The sequence below is a fragment of the Podarcis gaigeae genome (assembly GCF_964106915.1).
Source record: "Podarcis gaigeae genome assembly, chromosome: 4".
Lineage (NCBI taxonomy): Eukaryota > Metazoa > Chordata > Lepidosauria > Squamata > Lacertidae > Podarcis > Podarcis gaigeae.
In genome coordinates this window covers 31,044,834-31,072,812 of record NC_139677.1, presented here as the reverse complement: position 1 = coordinate 31,072,812, position 27,979 = coordinate 31,044,834, and the positions used below count along the sequence as shown (strand labels likewise).

General features: G+C 43.8%; 2 protein-coding genes across 5 annotated transcripts in view; one reads left to right on the top strand and one right to left on the bottom strand.

Moving 5' to 3' along the window:
- ECRG4 (ECRG4 augurin precursor) overlaps window positions 1-13,578 on the top strand; it is a 34,874-nt gene extending 21,296 nt beyond the window's left edge. For all 4 annotated transcript variants that reach the window (XM_083735670.1, XM_083735673.1, XM_083735672.1 and 1 more), the window contains 4 exons: window positions 7,848-7,977; window positions 9,441-9,488; window positions 10,642-10,799; window positions 13,223-13,578. In XM_083735670.1, coding sequence (XP_083591796.1) covers window positions 7,848-7,977; window positions 9,441-9,488; window positions 10,642-10,799; window positions 13,223-13,384 — 498 coding nt within the window. In that variant the 3' untranslated portion in view covers window positions 13,385-13,578. The remainder of the gene's footprint in view (window positions 1-7,847; window positions 7,978-9,440; window positions 9,489-10,641; window positions 10,800-13,222) is intronic.
- A 1,249-nt stretch (window positions 13,579-14,827) lies between these two features.
- Window positions 14,828-27,979, bottom strand: part of UXS1 (UDP-glucuronate decarboxylase 1) — a 47,843-nt gene continuing 34,691 nt past the window's right edge. Inside the window, exons 9-15 of the mRNA XM_083735620.1 lie at window positions 27,825-27,946; window positions 26,820-26,939; window positions 24,502-24,545; window positions 21,787-21,847; window positions 20,567-20,624; window positions 18,805-18,908; window positions 14,828-15,651 (exon numbers count right to left, since the gene is read on the bottom strand). Coding sequence (XP_083591746.1) covers window positions 15,520-15,651; window positions 18,805-18,908; window positions 20,567-20,624; window positions 21,787-21,847; window positions 24,502-24,545; window positions 26,820-26,939; window positions 27,825-27,946 — 641 coding nt within the window. The 3' untranslated portion in view covers window positions 14,828-15,519. The remainder of the gene's footprint in view (window positions 15,652-18,804; window positions 18,909-20,566; window positions 20,625-21,786; window positions 21,848-24,501; window positions 24,546-26,819; window positions 26,940-27,824; window positions 27,947-27,979) is intronic.

The window sequence follows — 27,979 nt, the reverse complement described above, 5'->3', positions numbered from 1 at the left end:
CGCAGTTTTACTCTATATTAATTTGGTGTTCACTGCAGAGAATGAGTGCTTTGTACTTGCCCAACTGAGAGGATTTTTGCGCATTCCATTCTATTGCCACCAATTTACAAAGTGATTACCCACACCAAATTACACTGTCACACATGCTGTCACATACTTGATACGAAAATATGTGCTAATCAGCAGCAGAAGATACTTCTGCAAAAGCATTCATGTTTCAGAATGCTCAATTGGGGGGGGGGGGAGAGAGAGAAGTAATCTCCTCTGACAGCTTCTCTTCACATCATCACCATGCAGTTAACTGGTGCTGAATCTTTGCACGCTGAATAAACTCCCCTGCTGCAACTCTGTTCTCTGGCATTCCTTTGTGCATCTGCATCAGGACAAGAGTCAGAGACAGGAATGAAATGGGAAGCGCTTCAGTGTAGGCAAAGCTATCATTTTCCGGACAATTACCCTAGTCTGGTCCTACCTTGCTTTGTGTATTAGATCCGAAACTTAATGCAGCTTCACAAATGCTTTATTAAGTAGAGGCTTCCATTTATCAGGGGACAATGCATCCTAAGGGAAACATGCTTGCAGAACTGAAGGGTTTTAAAGATAATTAGAATGAGGCTATAGAATCTAGTGGGACGTGGGTGGCGCTGTGGGTTAAACCACTGAGCCTTGGGCTTGCCGATCAGAAGGTCAGCGGTTCAAATCCCTGTGACGGGGTGAGCTCCCGTTGCTCGGTCCTTTCTCCTGCTAACCTAGCAGTTCGAAAGCACCTCAAAGTGCAAGTAGATAAATAGGTACCACTCTGGTGGGAAGCTAAACGGCATTTCCATGCGCTGCTCTGGTTTGCCAGAAGCGGCTTTGTCATGCTGGCCACATGACCCGGAAGCTGTATGCCGGCTCCCTCGGCCAATAAAGCGAGATGAGCACCGCAACCCCAGAGTCGGCCACACCTGGACCTAATGGTCAGGGGTCCTTTTACCTTTAGCTAATAGAATCTAGTACAGGCATCCCGAAACCTGGCTCTCCAGGTGTTTTGGGACAACAACTCCCATCATCCCTAGCTAACAGGATCAGTGGTCAGGGATGATGGGAATTGTAGTCCCAAAACATCTGGAGGGCTGAGTTTGGGGATGCCTGATCTCATATATATTATTTCCCTCCTCTTCAGTGGTAGGAAAACTTCCTTCAATCCGCCCACCCTCCCCTCCCCTCCCCACCCCACCAAACCAGGAACAATGCGGTCCACGAGATCTGCAAACTGTCCAGCATAATTGAAACAATTGCTGCTCCCATACTGAACGTTCCTGCCAGTTTAAATTGATGGGCAGCACTCCATTCTCTGCACCATCTGACTGAGAAGCTGCATCTCCTGAGGCAGAATCCAGGCCCTTCAGAACAGTAGCCCCCCGTCTGTGACATCCACTTTCCAATGAGGCGTGCCCAAATTTCAACGAGAGCCCAAAATCTATTCACCGCTAGAAGATTGCATAAAACATTTTCATTTGGGTTCTTGAGGATTGATCTATTTGTGGCATTTTGGTGTTCTAATAGAATATTAACTTTATAGTTCTGTTGCCGATATTTGTGCTGCATTATTGATTCATTTAATGGATCGTAATTGTTTGTGGGTTCTGTAGCTTTGCCTCGAATTGCTGTTTTTATGGCTAGAAAATTGAAGTAGAAATGGGGCGAGGGGGGGGGGGGAACCAGGAGCAGGTCTTCAGCTATGCAGAGCCCTAAGGCAGTGGCTGAGAAGCGTTTTTCTTCATGACAAACAGCACAGCAGTAACACTCAAGCCCAACTAGTTGCGTCCTGAATCTTGATAAACAGGCACAGGGAACAACCTGTAAAAACATTTTCATCATGTAGTTGTTAGGATGAATGATAATGATAACTATTGACTTTTCAATAGCTAAACACAGTGAACAACCAAAACTGATTTTGCCCAAACAGATTAAGGTAATGATTAGGAAAGACATGAAAAAAACCTTTATATATCCCAAAGGAAGCCCTTAAAAAAACATACCCTCCAACTTTTATCCAATGAAGAATAGGGACATTCTATCCCATCATCATCATCTTACTATTTATATCCCTACCATCTAATTGGGTTGCTCCAGCCACTCTGGGCAGCATCCAATATATAACATTAAACATTTTTAAACTTCGCTATACAGGGCTGCCTTCAGATGGTTCGGGCGTTGCATAACTCCATACCCACCAATATATCTCCAATTAAAATAGGGACGTCCTAACGAAAAGCGGGACATTCTGGGATCAAATCAGAAACTGGGATGACTTCTGTAAATCCAGGACTATCCCTGGAAAATGGGGACATTTTGAGGGTCTGAAACAGGGTGGGGGTCCTCCAGCCCGGAGGACAAATGCTGCATTCCAGATCTGTCTGTCCTTGGGACACTTCAGAGCCACCCCCTCTTTTGCCAGGCTATGTCTCCCAGCAATCTCGCTTCATATCCTCCCGGGTGTTTTTATCTGGCTGGAAAGAGTTCTTGAACTCTGACAACAATTTTTCGTTTTCCTGGATTGAGGGGCGTGTGTGCACAGAATAGAAATGAGCCTGCTGTATAAAAGCAAGATGTAAATTCATTGCTCCTCCAATTTTTACCTCTGGCTGTACCCACAAAAAAGTTTCCCCCGGAAGGGAATGAGGTCCTCAGTCTGAAAAAGATTCCTCCCACTCTTTTTTTTTAAAGATATTTATTAAATTTGCAGTGTTTATGTAAATAGTTTTTAAATTTCTTCCAATCTTCTTCCACCAACTCTTCTCCCTGGTCTCGGATTCTGCTGGTCATTTCCGCCAATTCCATATAGTCCATAACTTTCATCTGCCGTTCTTCCAGGGTGGGTAGATCTTGTGTCTTTCAATACTTTGCAATAGTATTCTTGCTGCTGTTGTAGCATACATAAAAAAAGTTCTATCCTTCTTTAACACCAATTGGCCGACCATGCCCAAGAGAAAGGACTCTGGTTTCTTCAGGAAGGTATATTTAAATACCTTTTTCATTTTGTTATATATCATCTCCCAGAAAGCCTTAATCTTTGAGCACTTCCACCAGAGGTGAAAGAATGTACCTTCATTTTCTTTACATTTATTATCGGGCAAATGGTAGCTTTTTGCAAGCTTGACTGGTGTCATGTACCACCTGTATATCATTTTCATAATATTCTCTCTTAAGGCATTACATGCCATAAATTTCATACCTGTGGTCCATAACTGTTCCCAGTCAGCCAACATAATGTTATGTCCGACATCTTGTGCCCATTTTATCATAGCAGATTTCACCATTTCATCCTGAGTATTCCATTTCAACAGCAAGCTATACATTCTTGATAATTCTTGATAATATATTAGTTTTGGGATCTAACAATTCTGTTTCCAATTCCCCCCACTCCTGCCTTAAATTCGCTTTCACAATGAGAACTGGGTTGCCCCAGCCACTCTGGGCAACTTCCAACACATATCAAAACATAATAAAACATTTTAAAAACAGGGCTTGAACGTGGGTGATGCTGTGGGTTAAACCACAGAGCCTAGGACTTGCCAATCAGAAGGTCGGTGGTTCGAATCCCCGTGACGGGGTGAGCTCCTGTTGCTCGGTCCCTGCTCCTGCCAACCTAGCAGTTCCAAAGCACGTCAAAGTGCAAATAGATAAATAGGTACTGCTCTGGCAGGAAGGTAAACGGCATTTCCGTGCGCTGCTCTGGTTCTCCAGAAGCGGCTTAGTCATGCTGGCCACATGACCCGGAAGCTGTATACCATCTCCCTCGGCCAATAAAGCGAGATGAGCGCTGCAACCCCAGAGTCAGCCACGACTGGACCTAATGGTCAGGGGTCCCTTTACCTTTATACAGGGCTGCCATCAGATGTCTTCTAAAGGTTGTATAGTTACTTACCTCCTTGACTCGGGGGCCGCATAACTCCATACCGTCCAACATTTCCCCGATGAAAATAGGAACGTCCTAAGAGAAGTGGGACATTCTGGGATCAAATCAGAAACCGGGATGGCTTCTGTAAATCCTGGACTATCCCTGGAAAACAGGGACACTTGAAGAGCCTGGAGCCTTATCCTCAGTATTGTTCTAAGAATAGTTGGGGAGCTTTCCCAGATGAAAGATCAAATTACCTTAACACGGCCTGTCTTTTAAGCTTCCTCTAAGAATCCTGACAGTACCTCTCCTGCTTATGCCAATTAAACAGTTCAAGACATGTAAATAGGCAGACAGACATGCTTGAGCACAGACATCTGGAACATTATTAAGATACAGATGCAAATTGCTTGTTTAGATGTAATTTCCCTCCTAAGGTCAAGTGTTAGCCTCCTCCATTCAGCATCAGCAAAAATGCAAACTGCAGTACCCAGTGATGAGAGTCAAAATACTTTGGGAGGCCTTGACTGATGAGCTTAATGCTCTTGTTATTTGGAAGAAACTCATGACTCCTGTAGTTTTCTTGGAACTAACTTTAGAAACCAATTTGCCATGCCAAATGCATTTAAGTTGCAACCTACTCAGTTCAATTAAGGTAATATATCAGCGCTCATTAGAAGAAATTAATTGCAGCAGAATGTCAGACACTATGTACTATGCAATTAGAGTTTCTGGCCCCTCGTGGACATTGAAAATTCCTTACTGGGCTTCACTGAAAGTGTTTTCTCTTATTAAGGCTTCTGGCAAAATGTGTTTATTTTTATTTGGGGCAATGCTGGTGACTGGTGGTTTTATTATAGGCCTGGCATTATGCGAACCTTTGAAAGAAATGATGTGTTCCTACCCTGCCCTGAATGCCTGCTTTTATGTTCAGAACTTGATTTCTTGTTGTGTGGATATGTTTAACAAACCTGCCAAGTTATCTTTTATTTCCAGAATGGCACTGATGCCTTAACAGTCTATCATACCTAAACAAATACAAGTAAATTGAAAACTCAGACATTGTCCAGGCCCCTGCATGTAGTCAGTTTGATGCACTTTGCAGCCATCTTTCCCCTTTGTGGGTTATGAATGCATACATACACATACATATGCACTGATTGTTTTGTTGTGTCTGTTTTAAGCAATTTATTTGTGCTTTTATCTCATGTTTTTATCTTGTGAACCGCCCTGAGATCTTTTGATGAAGGGTAGTACAGTGGTACCTCAGGTTACATACACTTCGGGTTACAGAGGTTACGGACTCTGCTAACCCAGAAATAATACCTCAGGTTAAGAACTTTGCTTCAGGATGAGAACAGAAATCGTGCTCCCGCAGCGCAGCAGCAGCAGGAGGCCCCATTAGCTAAAGTGGTGCTTCAGGTTAAGAACAGTTTCAGGTTAAGAACGGACCTCCAGAACGAATTAAGTACTTAACCCAAGGTGCCACTGTATATAAATCAAATACAAAGGTTTCCAAACTGTGTGCTTTAGCATTAGTATGAGGGCTCCCAGAAAAGGGTCTGTGGCCTTTCTCTTCATTTTGCTGCTGTGCTGTGCTGAGCTAAGCCATAGTTTGGCTTAGTTTCTTGCCCAGACGCAGTTTATCTCAGCTGTTTCGCTCCCCCAGACAAACCATGAGCCACGAACCACAGTACAAAACCTTGATTAGTTTTTGGTTTGTCTAGAGAGTGCCAAACCACAAGTCCAGGCTTGGGCAAGGCACTAAGCCAAACTATACGCAGCAGCAAAAACACCATGCTAAGCAAAGCGGTTGAGATCTCCTCTCCCAGAGTCTGCTTATTCATGCCAAGTCATCTTTTGGCTAAGCATGATGTGCGGAACAGATCGCAGTGTCTAGGAAGCTGCCTTATATGGAACCAGACCATTGCTCCATCTAGCTAAGTGTTGTCTACTGTCAGCAGCTCTCCAGCATTTCAGGCCGACCTCTCCCCCAGACCTACCTGGAGATGCTGGGAATTGAACCCAGGAACTTCCAAAAGACAAGCAGACGTTCTACCATTGAGCTATGGCCCTTTTCCTAGCTCACCTAACTGAACTCTCAACTCTGGCCTTTCTCTTTCTAACTCCCGGTGAGAGAGGGCCCACCCATTTCTCACCAGGCACAGAGCCACTTTCTTTGTTCCCTGAGTAGCCTATCACCGGGGTGAACTTTGGTAATATGGTGTCCTGAGTAAGGACAAAATTTGGTGCCCCCCCCCATATTTATTATTTTCACAATAATTCCTTTTGGTACAGTTGCTTTTATGGTTCTTCTCAGTAGGAACCTGTATAAATATAATTATGATTATAATGCACCCCTGAAGAAGATAAGAATTTATTATTTAAACCCCCCCCAAAAAAAATATGGCTGCCACTCTGGGCAGCTTCCAAAAAAGATTTAAAAATACATTAAAACACTTGACATTAAAAACTTCTCTAAACAGGGCTGCCTTCAGATGTCTTCTAAATGTCAGATAGTTGTTCGTCTCCTTGACATCTGAAGGGAGGATGTTCCACAGGACGGGCACCACTACTGAGAAGGCCCTCTGCCTGGTTCCCTGTAACTTGGCTTCTCGCAGTGAGGAAACCGCCAGAAGGCCCTTGGAGCTGGACCTCAGCATCCGGGTAGAATGATGGTGCCCTGTGTGGGGTAACTGCCTGCAGTGCCCTAAAGCTGGCGCTGCTATCATCTCACCAGGAAGCTAGTTATTCCACAAATTAAAAGGGGGCCCAGGCCTTTCGCCTACCCCCACATACATACACTGTGAAAAGTGTGGCCAGACAATTGCTGGAACTGACAGGACTCGGCTGCAAATAGAACGTCTCAAATATGTTGTAAAATGCAATATGCAAATGTGACACTTGATGGCAACAGCAAGCTACGCCAAATTCAATGTGTTTTTCAAAACGCTTTTTAAAAAAAGCATTTTGACAGCATTTTTTATATGCCACCTCAATAATCAACCAGGGATGCCAACTTGTAAACAATATTTATTGGGGGGGTGCAGGTAAGCCCTGCCTTGCATATTCCATCACATGATGTGGTGCACTGCACACTATTTGAATGGACGCAGGTGGCGCTGTGGTCAAACCGCTGAGTCTCTTGGGCTTGCTGATCAGAAGGTCGGCAGTTTGAATCCCTGCAACAGAGTGAGCTCCCGTTGCTCTGTCCCAGCTCCTAGCAGTCTGAAAGCATGCCAGTGTAAGTAGATAAATAGGTACCGCTGTGGCGGGAAGGTAAACTGTGTTTCCATGCGCTCTGGTTTCCATCATGGTGTTCTGTTGCGCCAGAAGCGGTTTAGTCATGCTAACCACATGACCCAGAAAAGCTGTCTGTGGACAAACACAGGCTCCCTTGGCCCGAAGGCAAGATGAGTACCACAACCCCATAGTCGCCTTTGACTGGACTTAACCGTCCAGGGGTCCTTTACCTTTATTATTATAATTTGAATGACAGTGTCCATCATCTTGGGGTCGGGGGCAAGCCCCCTCAAATATCTTAAGGTGGGAGGCGAAGGGACCTCGGCCCCCAAGGAGTTGGCTCCTATGATAACAACCCCAGCATACGTGCTCAATAAGCAGCAGGCGTCGCACCACCTTTATGCAAACGCCATGGAGGCTCAATGAGCAGGTGGCCCCGAAGCGAACATCTGGAAGGCGGGAAGCGCGCCAGCTGCCGCTTTGCTGCTTCAGAAATCCCCTTCTCTCACACACCCAAACCCCGCGCCGAGCGGTTCTTTCTCCCCCCCCCCCTTCCTCTACCGACGCTGAGCAGCGTCCCTGCGCAGCCAGGTGGGCTGCAGCCTCTCCGCCAGCCCCTGGCTCGCCCTGCCCGCTGCTTCGCGCGCTCCCTCCTTCCCTCCCCTCGGCTCCTCCCCGCGTCCAGAGCACCAGCCGCCTCTCGCTTTTCTCCCCGCAGGCGAAGGGAGAGAGCAGCTCCAGGAGAAAACTCGGCCGGACGGAGATTCCCGCCAAAATGGTGCCCGGGCGGCGGGCGCTCTCGTGGGCTGCGCTCGCGCTGGTCCTCCTCCTCGTGTGCCTGAGTCCCGGTGAGTCAGCCCCGCGCGCGGGAAAGGGGCTCTGCCCCACGCTCGGGAGAAGTGGGGCTTGGGGAGGGGGGAGGAAGAGGGTGGCGGGCACGCAGGATGATGCCCCCCAAGACAAGGGGGCGCACGCTGAGGCTGAGCGAGGCAGCAGCCCCTTCGTCGTCGTCTTCCCGCCAAAATTCCCCAAGACCGGCGGGTGTATAATGGCTCCGGTGGAGCTGGGCAGCAGGAAACTCCTGATCTTAGGTCCCCCTGCTCATAAAACGAGGTCTGGGCTTTGCAGCCAGGCGGGATGTCCCCCCAGCAGATGCCCAGATACACACTTCAAAACAAAACAAAGCCCACTCCACCACTGCTGTTAATAATGCTCCATATTATTAAATGTGTGTGCATGCATATGCACAGCTCTGCAAAGTGGTGTACTTCACATGTGGCGCATATAATGTGGATTTGCTTTGCTGGAGGAAAGAGACTGTGTTCCCTTGCCTAAACAGCCAGCTGTGGAAGCAATCATGTTTTTCACTCCCAGCCCAGGACAGTCTCTTCGCTTTTTCCAGAAGGTATCCCCTTTATAACCCTGCTGATAGTGCCAATATCGCCACGTCGTATATATGTTGCCAAGTTTGCACGTTTGATCCCCGTACGGAGCAGCTGCATATTCCTGCATTGCGGGGGTTGGACTAGAGGATCCTCAGGATCCCTTCCAACTCTATATGATTCTATGTCACAAAAGCTTCCATCCCACCCCCACAATTGGGGAGTTTATGTTAGACATGTCTGTTTCAAAGGCATAGCTGAGCATACAGCAAAGCAATCTTTGCAGATTGACAGTTACCAACAGAGTTCATTATGCTCCATTCCTTAGATGAGGGGTAGCCAAGGAGGTGCCCCCCAGATGTGGTTGGGTTCCAGCTCCCATTTGCCCCAGCTAGTAAGGGCAGTGGTCGGAAATAAATAATAATAATAATAATAATAATAATAATAATAATAATAATAATAATAATAATAATTAATAATAATAATAATTTTAAAAAAAATTGTACCCCGCCCATCTGCCTGGATCTCCCCAGCCACTCTGGGCGGCTTCCAACAAAGATTAAAAATACATTAAAATGATGGGAGTTGTACACAAACAACATCTGAAGGGTACCAGGTTGGCTAGCCTTGCCTCAGTTTTCTAATCAGGTTTAGGTGCCAACTTCTAACATTACACTTGTCTGGAATGAGACCCCTTAGTTCCTTGGATTGGGGTGGGGCTACAGACAGGCAAATTTCTACAATTTACTATTGCAAATAAGCACTGGGCGGAAAAGAGAAAGACCTTCATTTGGCGACAGAAGCATCTTGTTTTCTGCAGGCTCAACTTTCTCAAATACATTCACAACTCATATTAAGAGAGCAGTGCTTTGCAGGAAACCTTGTAAATTATTTCAACCCTGATTTATTTTGATTTTGGATTCCTTTAGGTGTATCAAGAGGAAATAAACTTAAGCTGATGCTCCAAAGACGGGAAGGTAAGTTTTCTGTCTCCAACTCATGGCTCTTTCTGCCTCAGCTGTTACTTGCCAGAAAAACAGCAGCTAACTTAAACCAGAGCCATCTTGGGTCTGTTTCAGAAGGTGGCAAGTGGGAGAAATTTTCAAGGGATTAAATGGCTTGTAAAAAGAGAGACACTTCATTTCCCACCGGACTTTCCCCTTGTGCAACTGTCCCATTAGGGACTGTGGTAAAGACCAGGTCAGTGAATGTCAAATGCACCCTTCAATCTAATTTTTGCAGGCTGTGATGACCACTGTTGCAAGAAATTGGAGGAAGACAGAACATGTAGTTCTAGACTCTTGTCTGGGGTCATCCTTCATATGCCAGTACAATACCCAGGGATACTTCACCGCAATTGTCCAGTATCACAGAATACCTGTTCTCATAAGAAAATAAAAAAATTCCTTCCAGTAGCACCTTAGAGACCAACTAAGTTTGTTATTGGTATGAGCTTTCATGTGCGTGCACACTTCTTCATGCTTGTCACACAAAGCAACACAGAATTTAGCATGCAAAGTTGCATAACAGATCCACATGCAAAGGTTTTATACATTTTGAACCTCAGAATGGATTATGTGTTTTATTTATTGTTGTTTATAAGCCATGGGTAGGCAAACTAAGGCCCGGGGGCCGGATCTGGCCCAATCGCCTTCTAAATCCGGCCCCCGGACGGTCCGGGAATCAGTGTGTTTTTACATGAGTAGAATGTGCCCTTTTATTTAAAATGCATCTCTGGGTGATTTGTGGGGACTGGTGTTTTTACATGAGTAGAATGTGTGCTTTTATTTAAAATGCATCTCTAGGTTATTTGTGGGGCATAGGAATTCATTCATTTTTTTTCTTCAAAATATAGTCCGGCCTCTGCTAGGTCTGAGGGACAGTGGACCGGCCCCCTGCTGAAAAAGTGTGCTGACCCCTGTTATAAGCATTGAAGGGTACTTAAGAGCAGGGCTGAGGAACCTATAGAGTATAGACCCTTCAGGTGTTTGGACCCCCAACTCCTACTAGCCCCTTCCACCTGTCAATCCAAAACATGTAATTGATACCTGCTTGCGACAAGTGACGTTATCTAGAGTAAGCAACCTTTAGGTTAAACCGTTCTTGTGTTTGCTGTCTCTTGCATTTCAGCTCCTGTTCCGGTTAAGGCAGATGTGTCTGTCAAAGAAGATAAGGCCAAAGAGTTTTTGAGCAGCTTGAAACGTCAGAAGCGGCAGCTGTGGGATAGGAGTCAACCAGATGTACAGCAGTGGTACCAGCAATTTCTCTACTTAGGCTTTGATGAAGCAGTAAGTGGCTACGTTTTCTGTTCTGGAACATCCAAAAAGGCAACTCACTGAAGCCCCCTCCAATTGTTATGTCAATTAATTTACTTTTTATTATTGTTTTCGTCGTCTTCGTGTGAAGCAGGGTTTAGAGTATTTTCCTTTCAGACAGAAGCAGGCATGGTCTGGAAAGGAGAGTTTTCTAGTGGTTAACTTGGGTCTGATTATGTGAAGTTCATTGAAGCAGGAATGGGATAATCCACCCCAGCTCTTAGAACAGAACTAGGAAATCTGATCTGGGTCAGTGGCCAGATCGTCATCTTCCTTACCCTTCATGAGTCAGATTGGACAGACGGATGGCACTACCCACCTATCAGTCATATGACATCACCCTGCACTGCTTGCAAATAGTTTGATACGGGATAAAAAGTGCTTTGAGACTCCAGGTACCTACTGCCCACCATCCAACTAAGATGTCAAATTTCTGATTTTGAACACACAACACCTAATAACACTGTCAGAGAAGGGCAGGTCAGTGTGTTTTCCTCCTTTTAAGGGAAACAGCAGTTGACCCAATGGCTTTAATGTAGAAGACAACTGACAGCATCAGAGACATAAGACTGGCAATCTTGTGGCCAATTTTCTCAAGGAAAGCAACAATTTTACAACTTCATAGATACACAAATCAGGAAGTAAAAGATACAACTTTTGCACTGCTCAATGCTATCTTTAGTAGTAGCATTGGCAGTTCCTGCCTTTTAAAAAGAAAATGTAACAATAAAGGGAAACTTTTGGATAGTTTTCTTCTAAATATTGTGTGGAACAAAACTTAATACAGATTTTGCTCTGGGGATTTATACAGCAATTTGGTACCACATATGCATATGCATATACATGCATATGCAGCAATATATTACATGAATGTATTGTAGTACCTGTATATGGCAAAGGAAAATTTATTGAGTTTCATGGCTATTGTGTGGTTTTGCTAGAGAGATATTCTAACAGTAGCTCAAATATTGAGGCTAGGAAAACTACAAAAATGTAAACTACTATATAATTTACTTACCTTTAAATCTCTTTTTAAACAATTGTGAATCAAAAGTATTCATAAACCTGGGCAGATAAATAGATCCAGTAATATTAATTATTGCTTTTCTTCATAAGTAACAAGGCACATTGTGCTTTATTTAAAGATATCATAATTTGGATTACAAACAAACAAAACTGGCATCCTTAAACATTAATGAGATTGTTTTCTTTGGAGTGATATAGCATCATCATAGGCTAAGAGCAGTGAAATGAGGTACCACTTTAATAAGAAGTGATTAAATATACAGCAAACATTTTGAGGGCTTGGGATATAGGTCAGAATTTGAAGTAGAGTTGATTTTATAGAATTTCAGAGTTCAAGTTAATATGTGAAACTAAAGTTTTGAAACCTCTCTAAACTAGGTAAATTGTTGAAAACAGCCTATACCCATTCTTCATGTCTAGGAATTTTAAATTGGTAAAGGTAAAGGGACCCCTGACCATTAGGTCGTCTTGACCGACTCTGGGGTTGTGGCGTTCATCTCACTTTATTGGCTGAGCATGTGGCCAGCATGACTAAGCTGTTTCTGACAAACCAGAGCAGCGCACGGAATGTCGTTTACCTTCCCGCCGGAGCGGTACCTATTTATCTACTTGCACTTTGATGTGCTTTCGAACTGCTAGGTTGGCAGGAGCAGGAACTGAGCAACGGGAGCTCACCCTGTCGCAGGGATTCGAACCGCCGACCTTCTGATTGGCAAGTCCTAGGCTCTGTGGCTTAACCCACAGCACCACCCGCGTCCTCTTTAAATTGGTACAAAGTGCTTAAATACAGGGAGGTTTTTAATTTAATGTGAATATTGTGCGAAATGGGTGCCAGTCTAGAGCAGTGAAAATGAGTCCTCAACACACGTGATGCTGGATAAGCATAGGCTCATAGAATTGTAGAGTTAGGAGAGAACCCGAGAGTCCAGCCCCCTCCAATGCAGGAATATTTTCCCCAGCATGGGGCTCGAATCTATGTCCCAGAGATTAAGGGTTTCATGTTCTTACCGACTGAGCTGTCAGCATGATCAGGCTGTGGGTTGTTTTCAAATGTGAAAGATTGTGCAGACTTCTAATCAACTTTTTAAATATTGCGCAGGATTCAAATCATTTTTAATGGTTTGGTTTTTTTAAAATCCTAAAGCTTTGCTTTGTTTCTTCTCAGACCCGTAACAAAAAAAATATTATTCTGCATCGCATATAAAAGAATTGCATGCATAAGTTGATTTGGGTAACAGTATGAATAAAAGAGAAACCTTCCAATGTAATACAGGAAGTTGTTACTATTTACAAAGGTGCTGAACCCTTTGTATGGTGAAGTTGCAGCTAGTAGCTAATTGCTACCACTTATTTTTTTTTCTTGTATGCAGAAATTTGAAGATGATGTCTCCTACTGGTCAAACCTAGGCCGCAGTGGCCATGAATATTATGGTGGTTATTACCATCACCATTATGATGAAGATGCACCTATTGGCCCACGAAACCCACATACCTTTAGGCACGGAGCAAGTGTCAATTATGACGATTATTAATCTCATCTTCCCTTCTCTGGATTAGAACGCCAGGAAGACGGATTAACACCCAAAGGTGCCTCTTACGCTTCTTTGAAATTAACTAGTTTGTTATAAACATTAATAACCAAAAAAAAAAAAAAGTTATGGAACGTTTTTATATCCACTCAGTAGCATAACATGTATAAACGTTAGCATTAAAATTTCTTGATAAGAATTCTTCCCAGTATTTTTGGTGAAATTATTGTAAGACAGCATGGTTACTTTATGAGATTTCAGTTATCTTGAAGGACAGCAGGTGGCATATGGCTTTGGTAACATCAATGTGCCCCCCCAAAAAAGTGTGAATTGATAATCAGACTCTAAACATTCATATACTGGCAGAAACAATTGCTTACAGGGTTGCAACAAGAACTTAAGAGCCTGTTGGATGAGGCCATTGGTCCATTTAGTCCAGCATCCTCTTCTCACAGTGACCAACCTCCCAGATGACTATGGCGCACCCGCAAAGGGAACTTGAGGACAACAACACTCTCCCCTCTTGTGGTTTCCAGCAACTGGTATTAAGAAGTATACTTACTATGGAGGTAGGACTATCTTCCATGAATTTGTCAAATCCTATTTTTAAAGATGTCCAAGTTGGTGGCCCTCAAAATAGTAAAGGTAAAGGGACTGCTGACCATTAGGTCCAGTCGTGGCCGACTCTGGGGTTGCGGCGCTCATCTCGCTTTATTGGCCGAGGGAGCCGGCGTACAGCGTACAGCATGACTTAAGCTGCTTCTGGCGAACCAGAGCAGTGCATGGAAACACCGTTTACTTTCCCGCTGGAGCTGGAGCTATTTATCTACTTGCACTTTGACATGCTTTCGAACTGCTAGGTGGGCAGGAGCAGGGACCGGGCAACGGGAGCTCACCCTGTCGCAGGGATTCGAACCGCCAACCTTCTGATCGGCAAGTCCTAGGCTCTGTGGTTTAACCCACAGCGCCACCTGCGTCCCTTGGCCCTCAAAATAGTTTGTCTTTAATCCTCCAAGTTAGCACGGGTGCCATCATTATACTGTTATTATAATGTTCTACTACTTTAAATAAAACAGTACAATACTGTTCATGTAGGGACTTTGCATTATAATTAAATTAGGGGAATATGAACAAGTGGTGTGAATGTGTTAATTAGTACTGCAAATAGCAATGTAGTTTCCTCTGTGTTTGCTACAGTGCAGGAAAAAAATGGACTAGGCTATATAAACCATAAGTGCCTACTTAAATAATTTAAGATCATGAAATTATCTTTGACTAGGTTGTACTTTATGAAAAGAATTGCTTTGCAACCTTAGAAACTGTTACTACTCAAGAGGACCAGTTACTGAAAGAAAAAGAGACCACCAATGTAAGTTTTCTGTAACTCTGTCAATATGCATGAAGGCGCAACACACAGTTGCAGCATTCTTATATGAAAAACTAATATTTGTAAGTTTCAATATTTTATTAAAATAGCATATTCAACCACTGGTAACCAATAATACATTAACTTTCCCCCAGATTGTGCACAACACAGTAGTGATTTAAAATAGCATTTATCCATGAAAGTCAGTGAAAATATTTTCAAATTCAAGTGTGCAACTAGAACTAAACATTTGGGGGGAGAAAACCCAATTTCAAAAGAATACATAAAGCTCTCATACAGAATTCTTTTTTATTATAATCCTATAATACTAGATGCCAGTGTTTTCAATCATCTGACAATACTGCTTGCTCTTTTTTTCTTTATGCATAGTATCTCTCATTTAAAGTAACCACTTTTTATAAATAAATTGGCATTTTCCCATCCCATCTGCAGCTTCACAAAGAAACCAGTAAATAAAACTGTCAAGGACAGTCACAACAAAATGATCTCACAGCAAGATATAAAAACTTGAAGATACTAAAAAAAGGATGCTTCTATCCTATTTTACATAAAAAGACAGATTTAAAAAGTGCAAGGCAAAGATTGCAGTTTTCTTATTTAGGCACATCCACTTCTTTAAAGCAAGCTTCAGAGTGAAATTTCCAGTTTTTCTTCATGATACCTGTTTCGGAAGTCTTTTTAACAAAAGACAAATTATACCTTTCAAACACAAGGAAAGGTTTTCAATTCCTTTCCGACTTAAAAAGAGTTTTTAGTTATGTCTGGTTCTTCCTTTTTTTATCCTGGCAGGTTTTGGTTTAGGAATATATTGATTATTTGCTTGATATTCCAATTCTTTGCGAAAGTAATGAATTGCTTTATTTAAGCCTTCTTCCAACGGGACCTGTTACCAAAGAGAGATACAGCCGAATGAGTCAAGTTATAAAAGTGCTTATTTGCTCATTGTGATTGCCATAAGTATGTCAAACAGGGTTATTTATTTAATTTGCTTAATGCATTTATATCCCACCGCTCCTCCAAGGAGCTCTAGGTGGTGCATTTACAGATACGTCACCATTTGCATCCAGTGGCAATTCCCGCAAAAACTTAGTAGCTCTGTCAATTGGCCTGTTCATACCTTAAAATCTATGAAGTAGGAAGGAGGGTTTCCCCCTAGCTTGAATGGTGTCCTGGCACCTTTCAGAGAGGGTCTCCTCATGAGTTGGAGGTGCAGCAGGGCTTTGCTGAGGATTTTCAGCGAAACAGGCAGGCAGGCAGGGGAAGCCCGAGAAGGTACTCTACCATCTGCCTCCCTGGCCTGAGAAAGTGGGGCAGGCTGCCTCTTTTCCTGATCAATGGGGGAGCGGATCAGGAGTGAAGAAGTAGCCCAAACTCAATCCCTTCCACCCCATGTGATCTCCATGATATGGACAGAGAGTTCACGGGGTTGGGGAGCAGGTTGCCCCTTCGCCCGCCCGTGTCTGGGCTGGATGGCAATTGCCTGCTTTCCCCTGAGGAGGCTCGCCACACCTTTCCTCTTGGGGAGACCAAATGCATCAAGAGGAAAGGCTCAGGGGAAGGCAGGCAAGCACCAAAGAGCCTGAGACTGTATGAGTGGCAGGTGGCGGGGGAGATCAGGCATGCGGGCAAAGGAACATTTCCATCTCCCTCTGCCTCCACCACAGCTGCCTCTTGGGGAAAAGAGGAAGATAGACCATGCAAAGCCAGCTGAGGCAGCACTGCAAACAGAGCATGATGGAGCCTGGCTCTCGAGGAGACACACCCCCAGCCCAAAGATGGGCTCTGGGATGGGTCTTCTCAGAGAGGTGCATTCCCACACCTTTTGGACTGGGGGCGGGGGGAGAAGCACTGGAGGTAGGTAACTGGCAATCCTTAAGTACAACATTCTCATTTGCTCCTTTTGACTTATTCCTTTACATTATTAGCAAAATATGGAGGTGTTTCTTCCGCTTTTACTGGACTACAACTCCCATTATCCCTGGCCACGGGGAAAAATAGAAGAAGAAACTGCTATGGCATGAGTTTGGGACCTCTTCAACACGTGTCCGCAGTAAAATCTGGCAGTAACCATAGACTAGAGTACGGCATTCATCGAAGTGATAAAAGCTGCAAAACTGTGGAGTGTGTTGGAATTATCACAATCTCCAGGCACCGCCTCTTCCAATAGCTTAAGGCAGGAGTGAAGAGTTCCTATAGGAATTTGTAAAGCTACCTGGAAGATGGTAAGTTGGGTTCCCAAAGTTCTTCCTGAGGAGAACTGGTGGGTTTTGAGGGCATAATACCGTATTTTTCGCACCATAGGACGCACCTTGTTTTAGAGGGGGGAGAACAAGGGAAAAATATTCTTCCACTCTCTGCCCAGCGCCCCTTCAGCGAAGTGGCAGGAAGCGCTGCGCAGAGAGTGGGAGAATTTCCCCCCTCTTGTTTTCCTGCTCTAAAACAAGGTGCCGTTTAAGGTGCGTTCAGGCGGCTACCTTGGAAGCCTGGAGAGCTAGAGGGGTCAGTGCGCACCGACCCCTCTCGCTCTCCAGGCTTCAGGTTCCTTTCGACCTGCTCTTTGGGGCTGGCGGGGGGAAGCCCACCACCAGCCCCAAAGAGCAGGTCAGGGAGCAGCGGAAAGGCGCAGCGGAGAGGCTCCTGCCATAGCCGCGCGTCCCCTCTCCAGCCGGGAGAGGGTCGCGGGGGGCTGCTTTAGCTCTGCGCGCGCTCTCCCGGCTGGAGAGGTGACGCGCGGCTATGGAGGCTCCTGCCATAGCCGCGCGTCACCTCTCCAGCCGGGAGAGGGTCGCGGGCTATGGTGTCTTCGCTCCATAGGACGCACACACATTTCCCCTTCATTTTTGAAGGGGAAAAAGTGTGTCCTATAGAGCGAAAAATACAGTAAGTGGAATGCCCAACTTTGCCATACATACCTTTTTGTACCTCTTTCAGCAGATCCAGTTTACTTCCTGCCATTTCCTATGTTGCAGGGGCACTTGCTCACAGATAATGAAAAATGCGACTGGCAAAATGAATAATCAAGCTCCCTCAGAATTTTTGGACTGTTACTCACTTGAATAAACTGGAGCTAGGATTGCAGCAATTATCTATTCTGAGTAAGGAATTCTCAGTCTCTTGCTCCAATACTTTTCTCTTTCTTCTGCCTACTTACAAAATATGCAGCCTAGAAACAAGTTAGCTGCAAGCCAAAACTCAGAAGTAAACCTCAACGGGCGTTATTTGTGTACAGAATGCACCACTGAACTACCGCCCTTTTATTATTTTATTTAGGTAATTTATAACCTGCTCTTCATTAAATCAACACCAGAGTGGGGTACAACCTAAGGAAGCTCTCTGAAAAAATCAAAACCACAACGATGATAAATTATACATGTAAGGATGTGTCTGAACTAAGGCAGACAGATATTTGTTGCACACCTCTAGCGTTTACTCCCCACTGAACTATACAGTACAAAACTATACTAGCTTCTTGGGGGGGGATAGCAGAGCTTCACATAAGCTTAATTTCAAAGCTACACCCAACCTGCATGCAGACACACACACACAAAAAGCATTCTGCTTTCCAACTAGCAGTGCTACTGCTAAGAAAATGGATGTTAAGGATTCTCAAGGCATCTCAGTCCGAAAGGTAGAAAGCACAATTAATCATTACCACTCTATAATGACCTACTGTTCAATAAAACTGGTTTCAATGGGAGCAGAGTTAGATCCACAAACACACATTTTCCTTCACTGCCTTTGTTAAAATCACTTTCGCTCTCAAGGGCCCCTGCTTATTTGCTCTAGATTTAACTAGCTTAGCTGTTTGTTTTAAAGATGAATACCAGAAGTGCGGCTATTATCTATCAAAGAGCAGCAGCAATATTGATTTTTGGGGGTGGAGAAGAACTCTTCTGAAAAGGAGGTAGCACAACATGGAAGGAATTTCATTAGATTTGCCCTGCACAGCAAGGAACACAGAGCATTATTCATTTCTTGATGGTGTTGCCTTTGAAAAATACTTGCACACAACACTGTTAACTCTAGAATTACATACCACAGGTTCCCAACCAAGTAGTAACTTGGCTTTCCTGATGTCAGGCTTCCTTTTCTGAGGATCATCTTGAGCTTCTGACAGAAACTGGATTTCACTTCCGCTGCCTGCCAAAAACAACAACACCAAACTTGCAATTATTACAAAGCTACATTGGTTTCTGGTGATCGACTAACAGTTTCAGAAGTCTGAAACAAATCAAAATAGGTAGTTTTCAAATGTCCCCCTATACAGCACATGTTTTCCAAGACAAAGGCTTCTACTACTACTACTACTAAATAATAATAATTTATTTATACCCTGCCCATCTGGCTGGGCTTCCCCAGCCACTCTGGGCGGCTTCCAAAAAATATTAAAATACTGTAATACATCAAACATTAAAAGCTTCCCTAAACAGGGCTGCCTTCAGTTGTCTTCTAAAAGTCTGGTAGTTGTTGTTCTCTGTGACATCTGGTGGGAGGGCGTTCCACAGGGAGGGCACCACTCCTGAGAAGGCCCTCTGCCTGGTTCCCTGTAGGCAGGGAGGGAACCGCCAAAAGGCCCTCAGTGCTGGACCTCAGTGTCCAGGTAGAACGATGGGGGTGGAGACGCTCCTTCAGACATACCTACAACTCTCCTAAACTATGATGTACAAAGTCAAGAGACCACACAGGTCCAGTGCAGTTTTAATGCAGCCCCATCATCCTTGTAGTTGGAAACCCAGAAAGTCCAACCTAGCATTAAGCACAAGAAACAGTTCAGGCAGAAAGTAGCTTCCTTGTCCACTCCTCCTGAGGCACCCCTAAAAATGTTCCACTGAGGTTTGGGGTACCCTGCTAAGTACGTGGGCTGGGCTGAGGTACAGGGGTACACCATCATGGAAGCTTAGCTGGCTGCAAGCCAGTGTTCTGCAAGCACACAATCTCTTCTGCCCATGTAAATACTTTTCCTTCCTTCCTCCTAAGTCCCATCCACCTGTTCTAATTTCTCATCTGCTGAGGTAAGAGTATCAGTGAGAGGGCTGGAGTTGCCCCATGTCCCCAGTAATTCCTGCCACCCTTCATAAAGCTGGGGAGATAACTTCTGAAGCAGAAAGTATACTATTTGCATGCTGTAATATTCTGAATCACACAGGGTGTTAACAGCTCCCCCTGTTTACCTCAGGCATTTACCTCAGGCATGTAAAAAGTGGTGTGGAGGAAGCAAGTGTGCGTTTTCTCACTCGTACCTCATGTGAGTCCAATCGTGTGGGGAATCAGAACACCCTGACAGGGCAATAGCATTATTTACCATTAATATTTATTAGTCGCTTTCCTCACAAAAGTGACCCAAAGCAACTTAAAAGTATACCAACCAACCAATAAAAAAACTACTATGAAGTTAGGCCTTACAGAACTAAGAGAGGCCCCAAATCCCTGAAACCTTTCAAATTACAGGCCAAAAGCCCAGGTAAAATGGGAAGGTTTCGCCTGATACCTTAAAAAGATAAAAGCTGGCACCAGGTATGTATCTCTTATAATTTCCCTCATTATATCTCCAGCCCAAAGTCTGCAACCAAGCAGAAGTGGCTTCCTGGCAGCAGGGTTGCTGCTGCTGCTTACTGGTGCGCCAACCTGGCGGGCACTATCTTTGGGTTAAGCAGCACTGCTGGGTAAGCCAGTGTTGCAGCTCCACCCCACCAGGTGAACCTCTTCTCCACTCATGCCATTCTACTGGATAAACCCCAATGGGTACAAGTATGCAAGCTGTTCCAAGTTTGTTCAGGGCAATTATATGTCATACTTACCAACGAGTTTCTTAATTAACTGGGCAAACTCTAAAATAGAGTGTTCTTCTGGATTCCCCTAAGGATATAAGAAGCACTATTAAAATGACATTTTACCAAAAAAAAAGAGAGAGATGTATTTTGCAATAAGGTAACTAGCAAATAAAAGGACTAGATTAGGCATAGGCAAACTCGGCCCTCCAGTTGTTTTGGGACTACAACTCCCATGATCCCTAACAGGACCAGTGGTCAGGGAAGATGGGAACTGTAGTCCCAAAACATCTGGAGGGCCGAGTTTGCCTATGCCTGGACTAGATCCTAACTTTTGTGCTGTGAACATGATGTGGTTTCCTGCCTCCCCCTTCTCTCTGTAGCCTCCCGTGAAGAGCTGTCTTGAGAGTGGGAGTGAACAAACCCTCACTAACGGAATGGCAACTGTGTGAGGTGATGCTCAGTGGGGAGGAGGAATAGCTAGACGACCATGATGCCCCCTCCTTACGCAAATGGAAGAACCCACCACACACCAGCAACCTTAGACCAAAAATGATTTCACTAGTTGTTACCACATTTCAGAGCAGGAGTCTAAACTGCTTAAGAATTTCTGTTTCCATAATACAATCCTGGGAGAGGAAACTTAGGTGGGGAAAGTCACAGCATGGAATCTGACATTGCATTAATAAGATCTTTCCACCGATGCAAGCAATTCTGCTTGCTGGATGGAACGAACTCTGTTCTCTTTCCCCTACATGCTGTTCTGGGGGTTCTTCTGACCCCCAAGAGTGGACTTGGGGGAGGTGCACGGGTCACACAAAGTGAGGGAAGTCCCATTGTGCCAGCATGTGTCCTTGTGGCGGTTTCTGCTAGTGCACTGGGTTAGCTGAATCTGGCCCAGTCTCTAGCATTACATATGCCGACATCCACACACTGCAACACTGAACTGAACTTCTAAATTCTGGCTTGCAAAGGCTTCGCTCACAATCAAAAGCCGATAGTATCTGAAGAGGAGGAAGAATGCCGGTAAATTCACAATGCCGATTGTTCTCAGTGTGCTGAGCATGTTTGTGGCAAAAGGAGGAAAGGGAGGGAGGGTACATCGCTACCATTATTCTCAGAACTTCATAGTGCCAAATGTTTCTCCCGTGACTGGATTCAACGGATTAAGAGAATGGGCAGGTAATTCCAACACAGGGTCTTAGACTTAGATCAAGGAGAAAAAGGCCAGAAGAAAACCACTTGCTTACCAAGTTAACAGGACTGCTGACATTGCTGTTCATTAAGGCCACCAGCCCATTCACAAGGTCGCTGGAAAAATAAAAAAATATATGACAACACAGCTTGAGCAGAGTTACTTCCTCACGTGTTTTACAGCCTGACTGTCCAAAATGCTGATTTTAGGGAGGAAACTAATGGCATCAGTTCTGTGCGGCGGCAACGTTAACAGAGTTATCAGCCCTGAAATAAACAAACCATGGACCCTTAGGTGGGCTTCCAGCGGAGCACATTATGCACTGGAGCAATGAATTTCTGCCTTATCCATTTCCATACAGCAGGCCAAACAAGATGCATTCAAGTGGCGCATTGAAGGAACAGTTCACATCCAATTTAAAAGTACTAAAAACTGATTTACTTGGCCACAAACACAATCTGTGTCTGCCCTCTACTTAATTATGCAGTGTCCATTAATCTGGGGAGAGAATTCCAGTAGTACTGATTTGTTTGTTTTTTAAAGAAAACTGCGCTTTCATGTCTTTGTTGCACTAAATTAGGGTGGTTATCAGGGCATGTGCAGGATGGGGCAAATACTGCTATTCAGCTACAAACCTAGGGAAATCTGACTGCCCTCTCCTCCACCTCAGCTTCCAAATCAGTCAAGCTGCCGCTGAGTAACACTAATCAACAGCATGATTTAAAACCTCCGGAAAAATCATATTTGACTGTAGCAGAATTTTATTATTATTAAAGTTTTTTATGTATATACAGCAAGATAAAAAAGGGAGGAAGGAGAAAATAGAGGACTATAGCAGCACTTTAAAGGTTAAGCAATCTATTGTGCCTTCGTCTTAAAAGCCCCGCTGCCTAAAATAACTGGTTTCTCTTTCTAAATACAAATTGCATATCCATTGTGCAAACACAAGATGGCAGCAATGGACCAAGTCTTCTAACTCTAACATGATCATTTTTCAACCCAGAAATATAAACTAGTGTCTTATGAAAACCTGTACTTTGGATTTCAGACTGCTAAGGCAGCTATTTCCTACTTTAGCGCCTGCTATTCTGTTTTTAACAAAATTTGATGTTTATTTATTTAGTGGCATTCAAGACACTGGAAAAGCAGAGGATACTGAAAGGAATAGGATAGTGCTGGGTTTTTATTGCAACCATCAATAGGAATCCTAATCTGCGTAACCATGATGCAAATGGGATTTTATTTGTATCCTGCCTTTCTCCCGGTGCATTTTAAAGCTTACAAAGCTGGGATATTCACCTGTTTGTGTCACCTATGCGGACAGAAGTTCTGCCAGAGTATGCTCTGCATTGCAGGGGATCCATGACTTATCCTGCTGAAAAGGATCTTTGGGGTGATGTGAGAGACTTTTGCCCAAGACCCCGCAGAGCCATTGCCAGTCAGTCAGATTAGATAATACCGAGAGGTGGAATGATTGCAGCTTCTTAAAACTCAACGAGGCAAAAGGACCTTTGCTGAATCAGTAGTACAGGAAACAGGACTACTGTTTCCAGTGTTGTCCGCAGCTCCTTTTTCTGACGTTAGCTTCAGTGGGACAAAGGCTATCATATGTCCAGTTGTCAAGGGGCAGGCAGAGCTAGAAGGAACTCCATATCCCAATTTATCCCAACAGTTTATGGTTCCAAAATTACCCCATTGTTTTTCCGGGCCAGAACCAAGGTATTAATGCTGTGAGCCACTTCTGGGCATAATTTTGTGGGATTCATCAGGCAACAAGTGATGATGATGATGCATCTTTTTTTTCTTAATGTTTACACAGCTGTACCTATGCTGTTTTCAAGTCAATGTCTTTTCCTTTCATTCAGAACTACCAATGTGCCCATTGATAAAATCGCAGGACAAAAAAAGGAATCGCGATTGATCATGCAATTACATCAAGATTCCTTTTTTGCATGCCGGTCTAATCAAATACATACAAGTATTTGCATGCATCAGAAGCTAATGAGAAAGAGGGGGGTGAAGAGGAAGGCACAAACTGAATACCACATTAAAAAAACAAACAAACCCTGTGCACATGCCAATTACAAAATTAGCTGAAGAGATTGTCTAAGTTAAATCAGAAAGCAGATGAAACACAGGAAACCCACAGAGCTCTTAACGAGGCTCTATTTCTAATTGAATTGTGAAGAGAAAATGGCCTGCTCACACAAGGTGTCAACTTGAGTTATGGGATGGAGAAAGAGAAACTCAGTGTAACATTGCACAGTCCCATTCATGAAACAAAAAGAATTCACTACTCCCACGCGAGTAGTGCTTTTTACATAAGTAGTGCTTTGCACAATCCAGTCTCAGAATCCACTGGACAGCAGCTGTTTTGTGACGCACACTAAAAGTTTAAGCAGGGGCTTAACCATGGATTCAAATCATTCTACCTTTTCCAAGCTTTCAATGCAAGGAAGAGGCATTGGGTTTGAAAGGTCACAGACTTTATGTTCAGGTTTTTAAGAAAGGAGCAATCACTGGTTTCACACATTGGGATAATGGGCTGCAAGCTGTAAGGGCTGAGAAATACTGATCTATAGACTTGGGATAGTTAATGCTAAGGAAATAGCAAAAAGAAAACTAATGAAACCGGAAAGAAATAAAACATTCTGACATCACTGCATGACTAACGCTGAAATATGCTTTTCTCCTCCCCAGCATTAATTTGTTTTTTGTTCAGTGTCCCTTCCTCAGGTATACTGAAACAAGGAAGGTGAAACATACGTACCTGACATACTGAAATGCTCTGGTTTGAGTCCCAGGCCCATATACCTAGGGAAAAATAAAATAAAATGAGTATTACTGATAAGAAGTATCAATATGCCCATCACTTTTACTGACAAACATGTAATTCCTCTCCCAATTCATTTGTGACAGTGTGTTGAAAGCAAAATCTGTCCTGGTCTGATCTGTAATTTGATTATCTATGGCTAGATGTATGGGTTAAACTAGCTCATATACACCTCACAAACACTTTGATGGTCATAGGGTGGCATAAATGAGTCTGACCAAGCAGTCTTGTATCCAGAGTTTAGCCAGATCCAGACTGATCTAGCTACAGATTTTATTTCCTTTTCCCTTTACTTTTCATAGCATCTCTGCACCAAATTTTTCTCCATCATCTTTAATGTGCCACTCACAAAACAAAGTTGTTGTTGTTTTAAGAAAAGAAAAGAAAAGGAAGAGTGTATTCCAGTTCATATGGAATGAATTTTTGTTTTGTCAAGTGCAAGGGAACAGATCTTTGTATATGGGTTGACAAAAGGAAACAAGATTTGAAGTCATTCCCTGCGCCTTTGCTGACGGTTTGCAGAGTTAAAAGAATTCGCACCCTTTTTCTTTTCCTGGGGCTAGCTGAGCGATTGGTAACCTCAGCTTGTGCCCTAGCAACAGTCTTCTCAAAACACACACAGGCTACAAGAGCCCTACTTGTACACTGTTGTTTGCCAGAAAGCAAAGCGTGCCAATCTTCAGCAGTTCTCTGGAGAGAATCTCATGAGATTTTACTGCTCTTCAAAATGCACATCAAAATATCTTTGCAGGAGAGCCCTCCTGAATAAAACCTTTGTTATTGACTTTACGACACATCCCAGCTCTATCCTATTAATGTATTAAAGTATTAATGTAACAACTGGTCATGAAACTAATCCACTATGGTCACTAAGTTAAAAAAACCAACTTAATAGGAAGTTTCATTTTCTTATTTTTACTGGTACCCAATAGTGTCGTAGGGACGCGGGTGGTGCTGTGGGTTAAACCACAGAGCCTAGGACTTGCCGATCAGAAGGTCAGCAGTTTGAATCCCCACGACAGGGTGAGCTCCCGTTGCTCGGTCCCTGCTCCTGTCAACCTAGCAGTTTGAAAGCACATCAAAGTGGAAGTAGATAAATAGGTACCGCTCTGGCGGAAAGGTAAATGGCGTTTCCGTGTGCTGCTCTGGTTCGCCAGAAGCGGCCTAGTCATGCTGGCCACATGACCTGGAAGCTGTACGCAAGCTCCCTCGGCCAATAATGCGAGATGAGCGCCGCAACCCCAGTCGGTCATGACTGGACCTAGTGGTCAGGGGTCCCTTTACCTTACCCAATAGTGTCAACTTGACGGACAGAAAGCATCTGTCTGTGGGAGACCAATTCCCCCTAGTTCCTTCCTTAAATCTGCTCTAAGCATCCAGGGAGCCCTGAACAGATTTAAGGAGGAAAATCTTCAAAGGTTGTCCCCTTCCATATTGCATTGATGGATGCCTCTCATCAGCAGAGCTACCACTGGATACAAAAATAGTAACTCAAGCACCCAACTACTAGATGCTATCTCATAACACTAGACATGATTAAGGACCAGTCCAACACATACATCCTTGCCATTTCTTGACTGTAGCATTAAGGGATGGCTGGATGCATGAATAGCTGTCACAGATAAATGACCACAGTCACAACTGCCGGCTTACCCAATATCAACTCAAGGTCCTTTTCAATTGGGACAGTTCACACGTTTAGCAAAGAGGTATTTCATTTTGGTAAAAAACCAACAACAGTGTACATGCATGTTTGAACAAGTCCTGTGTGGAAAACCAATAGTTACACAGAGGCTCTATTTTAACTCCTGTTGATAGCCAAATAAATTAGCTGATTTTATGGGGTTTTTCCCAAGCAGAATACAACTGGACATAAAAACAGATTTGTATGGAAAGCTGTCTTTTAGTATATTTACTAAGACTGCAATCCTACGCACATTTACTTGAGATCAAGTCCTATTGAACACAATGAGACTGCACTATAACAGTAACTGAAGACCTGAATCAAACGACTGTCCGTCACAATAGTTTGATTATGAGGTTCAGCGCAAATTCTTTATCTGGAGAACTTGAAGTTCTGCACCGTTTTAAGACATTTTAGTGAACATACAGGACCGTTCAAGCTCAGGGTTCATGTTCTTAATCCTACACGATTCATACAAATGACATTTCACAAAGCGACAGTTTATTTTACTTGGAAATCTTCCTCGTAAATCCAATGAACAGCAATAGAGGGCAGGATGGTGAATACGTACAGTTAAGGGTTCTCCCTGAAGAGCCTGCAGGATGAAGTTACTAACAACTCTGCCATCGTTCATGTGCATCCGAGGGCCAAAAGTATTGAATATTCTTGCCACTCTTACTTCTACGCCCTCCTGGAAGAATAAGAAAAAAGCTTGTTGTTTTAAAAAAATGCACTGTTTTTTTAAATTCTCTATTGCTACCCTACCCCAGAAGGAAGATGACAGTCAACAAGACACACGAAGCCAGCTTCTGCATTTGCTTATGAAAAGGGGGAGAAGAATCCCACATTGCCGTTTTATCTTACAATTTCCATGCCTCTATGCCAGAATAAGACAAAAACAAACCCAAATCACTTAACGTGGTTTTAGCATATTCCATACTACCTACATAATATTGCTGTTCTTGGAACTATTTCTCAGACATCAGTCTTTAACCAAGGAGGTCCTAGTTTCAACCAAATGGGTTCCTAATTTTTTATTTTTCATCTACTAGATCAGGGGTCAACAATCTTTTTCAGCAGAGGGCAGGTCCAGTGTCCCTCAGACCTTGTGGGGGTCCAGACTATATATATATTTTAAAAAATGAACAAATTCCTATGACCCACAAATAACCCAGAGATGCATTTTAAATAAAAGCACACATTCCACTCATGTAAAAACACACTGATTCCCAGACCGTCCGCGGACCGGATTTAAAAGGCGATTGGGCCGGATCTGGCCCCTGGGCCTTAGTTTGCCTACCCATGTACTAGACTGTCAGGTGCATGAAACACTTCAAGCAAACCAACAAAACTAATATTACAGAGTTTGGCCTCTAAGCAAACCATGTTTGGAACCCAAGCACTACCAGGAATAGGAGGCAGTCTATACCAATTGTACAGCATCCTTTCATGTGAGAGAATGTTGGATTTTCACCAGAATCCTTCACTCACACCACCTAAGTGACCTTGTATTTCTGTATCGTGTGTTGCAGCTCTGAAGTTCTGAACGTTTTTGGCCAAATGTCACAATCATTACCTGCTTCATATAGGCATAGCACATTGTTTCGGCAACCCTCTTTCCTTCGTCGTAACATGCTCTAGGTCCTATGGGATTCACGTGACCCCAGTAATCTTCGTTTTGTGGGTGAACTTCAGGATCTTGAGAGTGGGGGAGGGAGAAAGAGAGAGGGA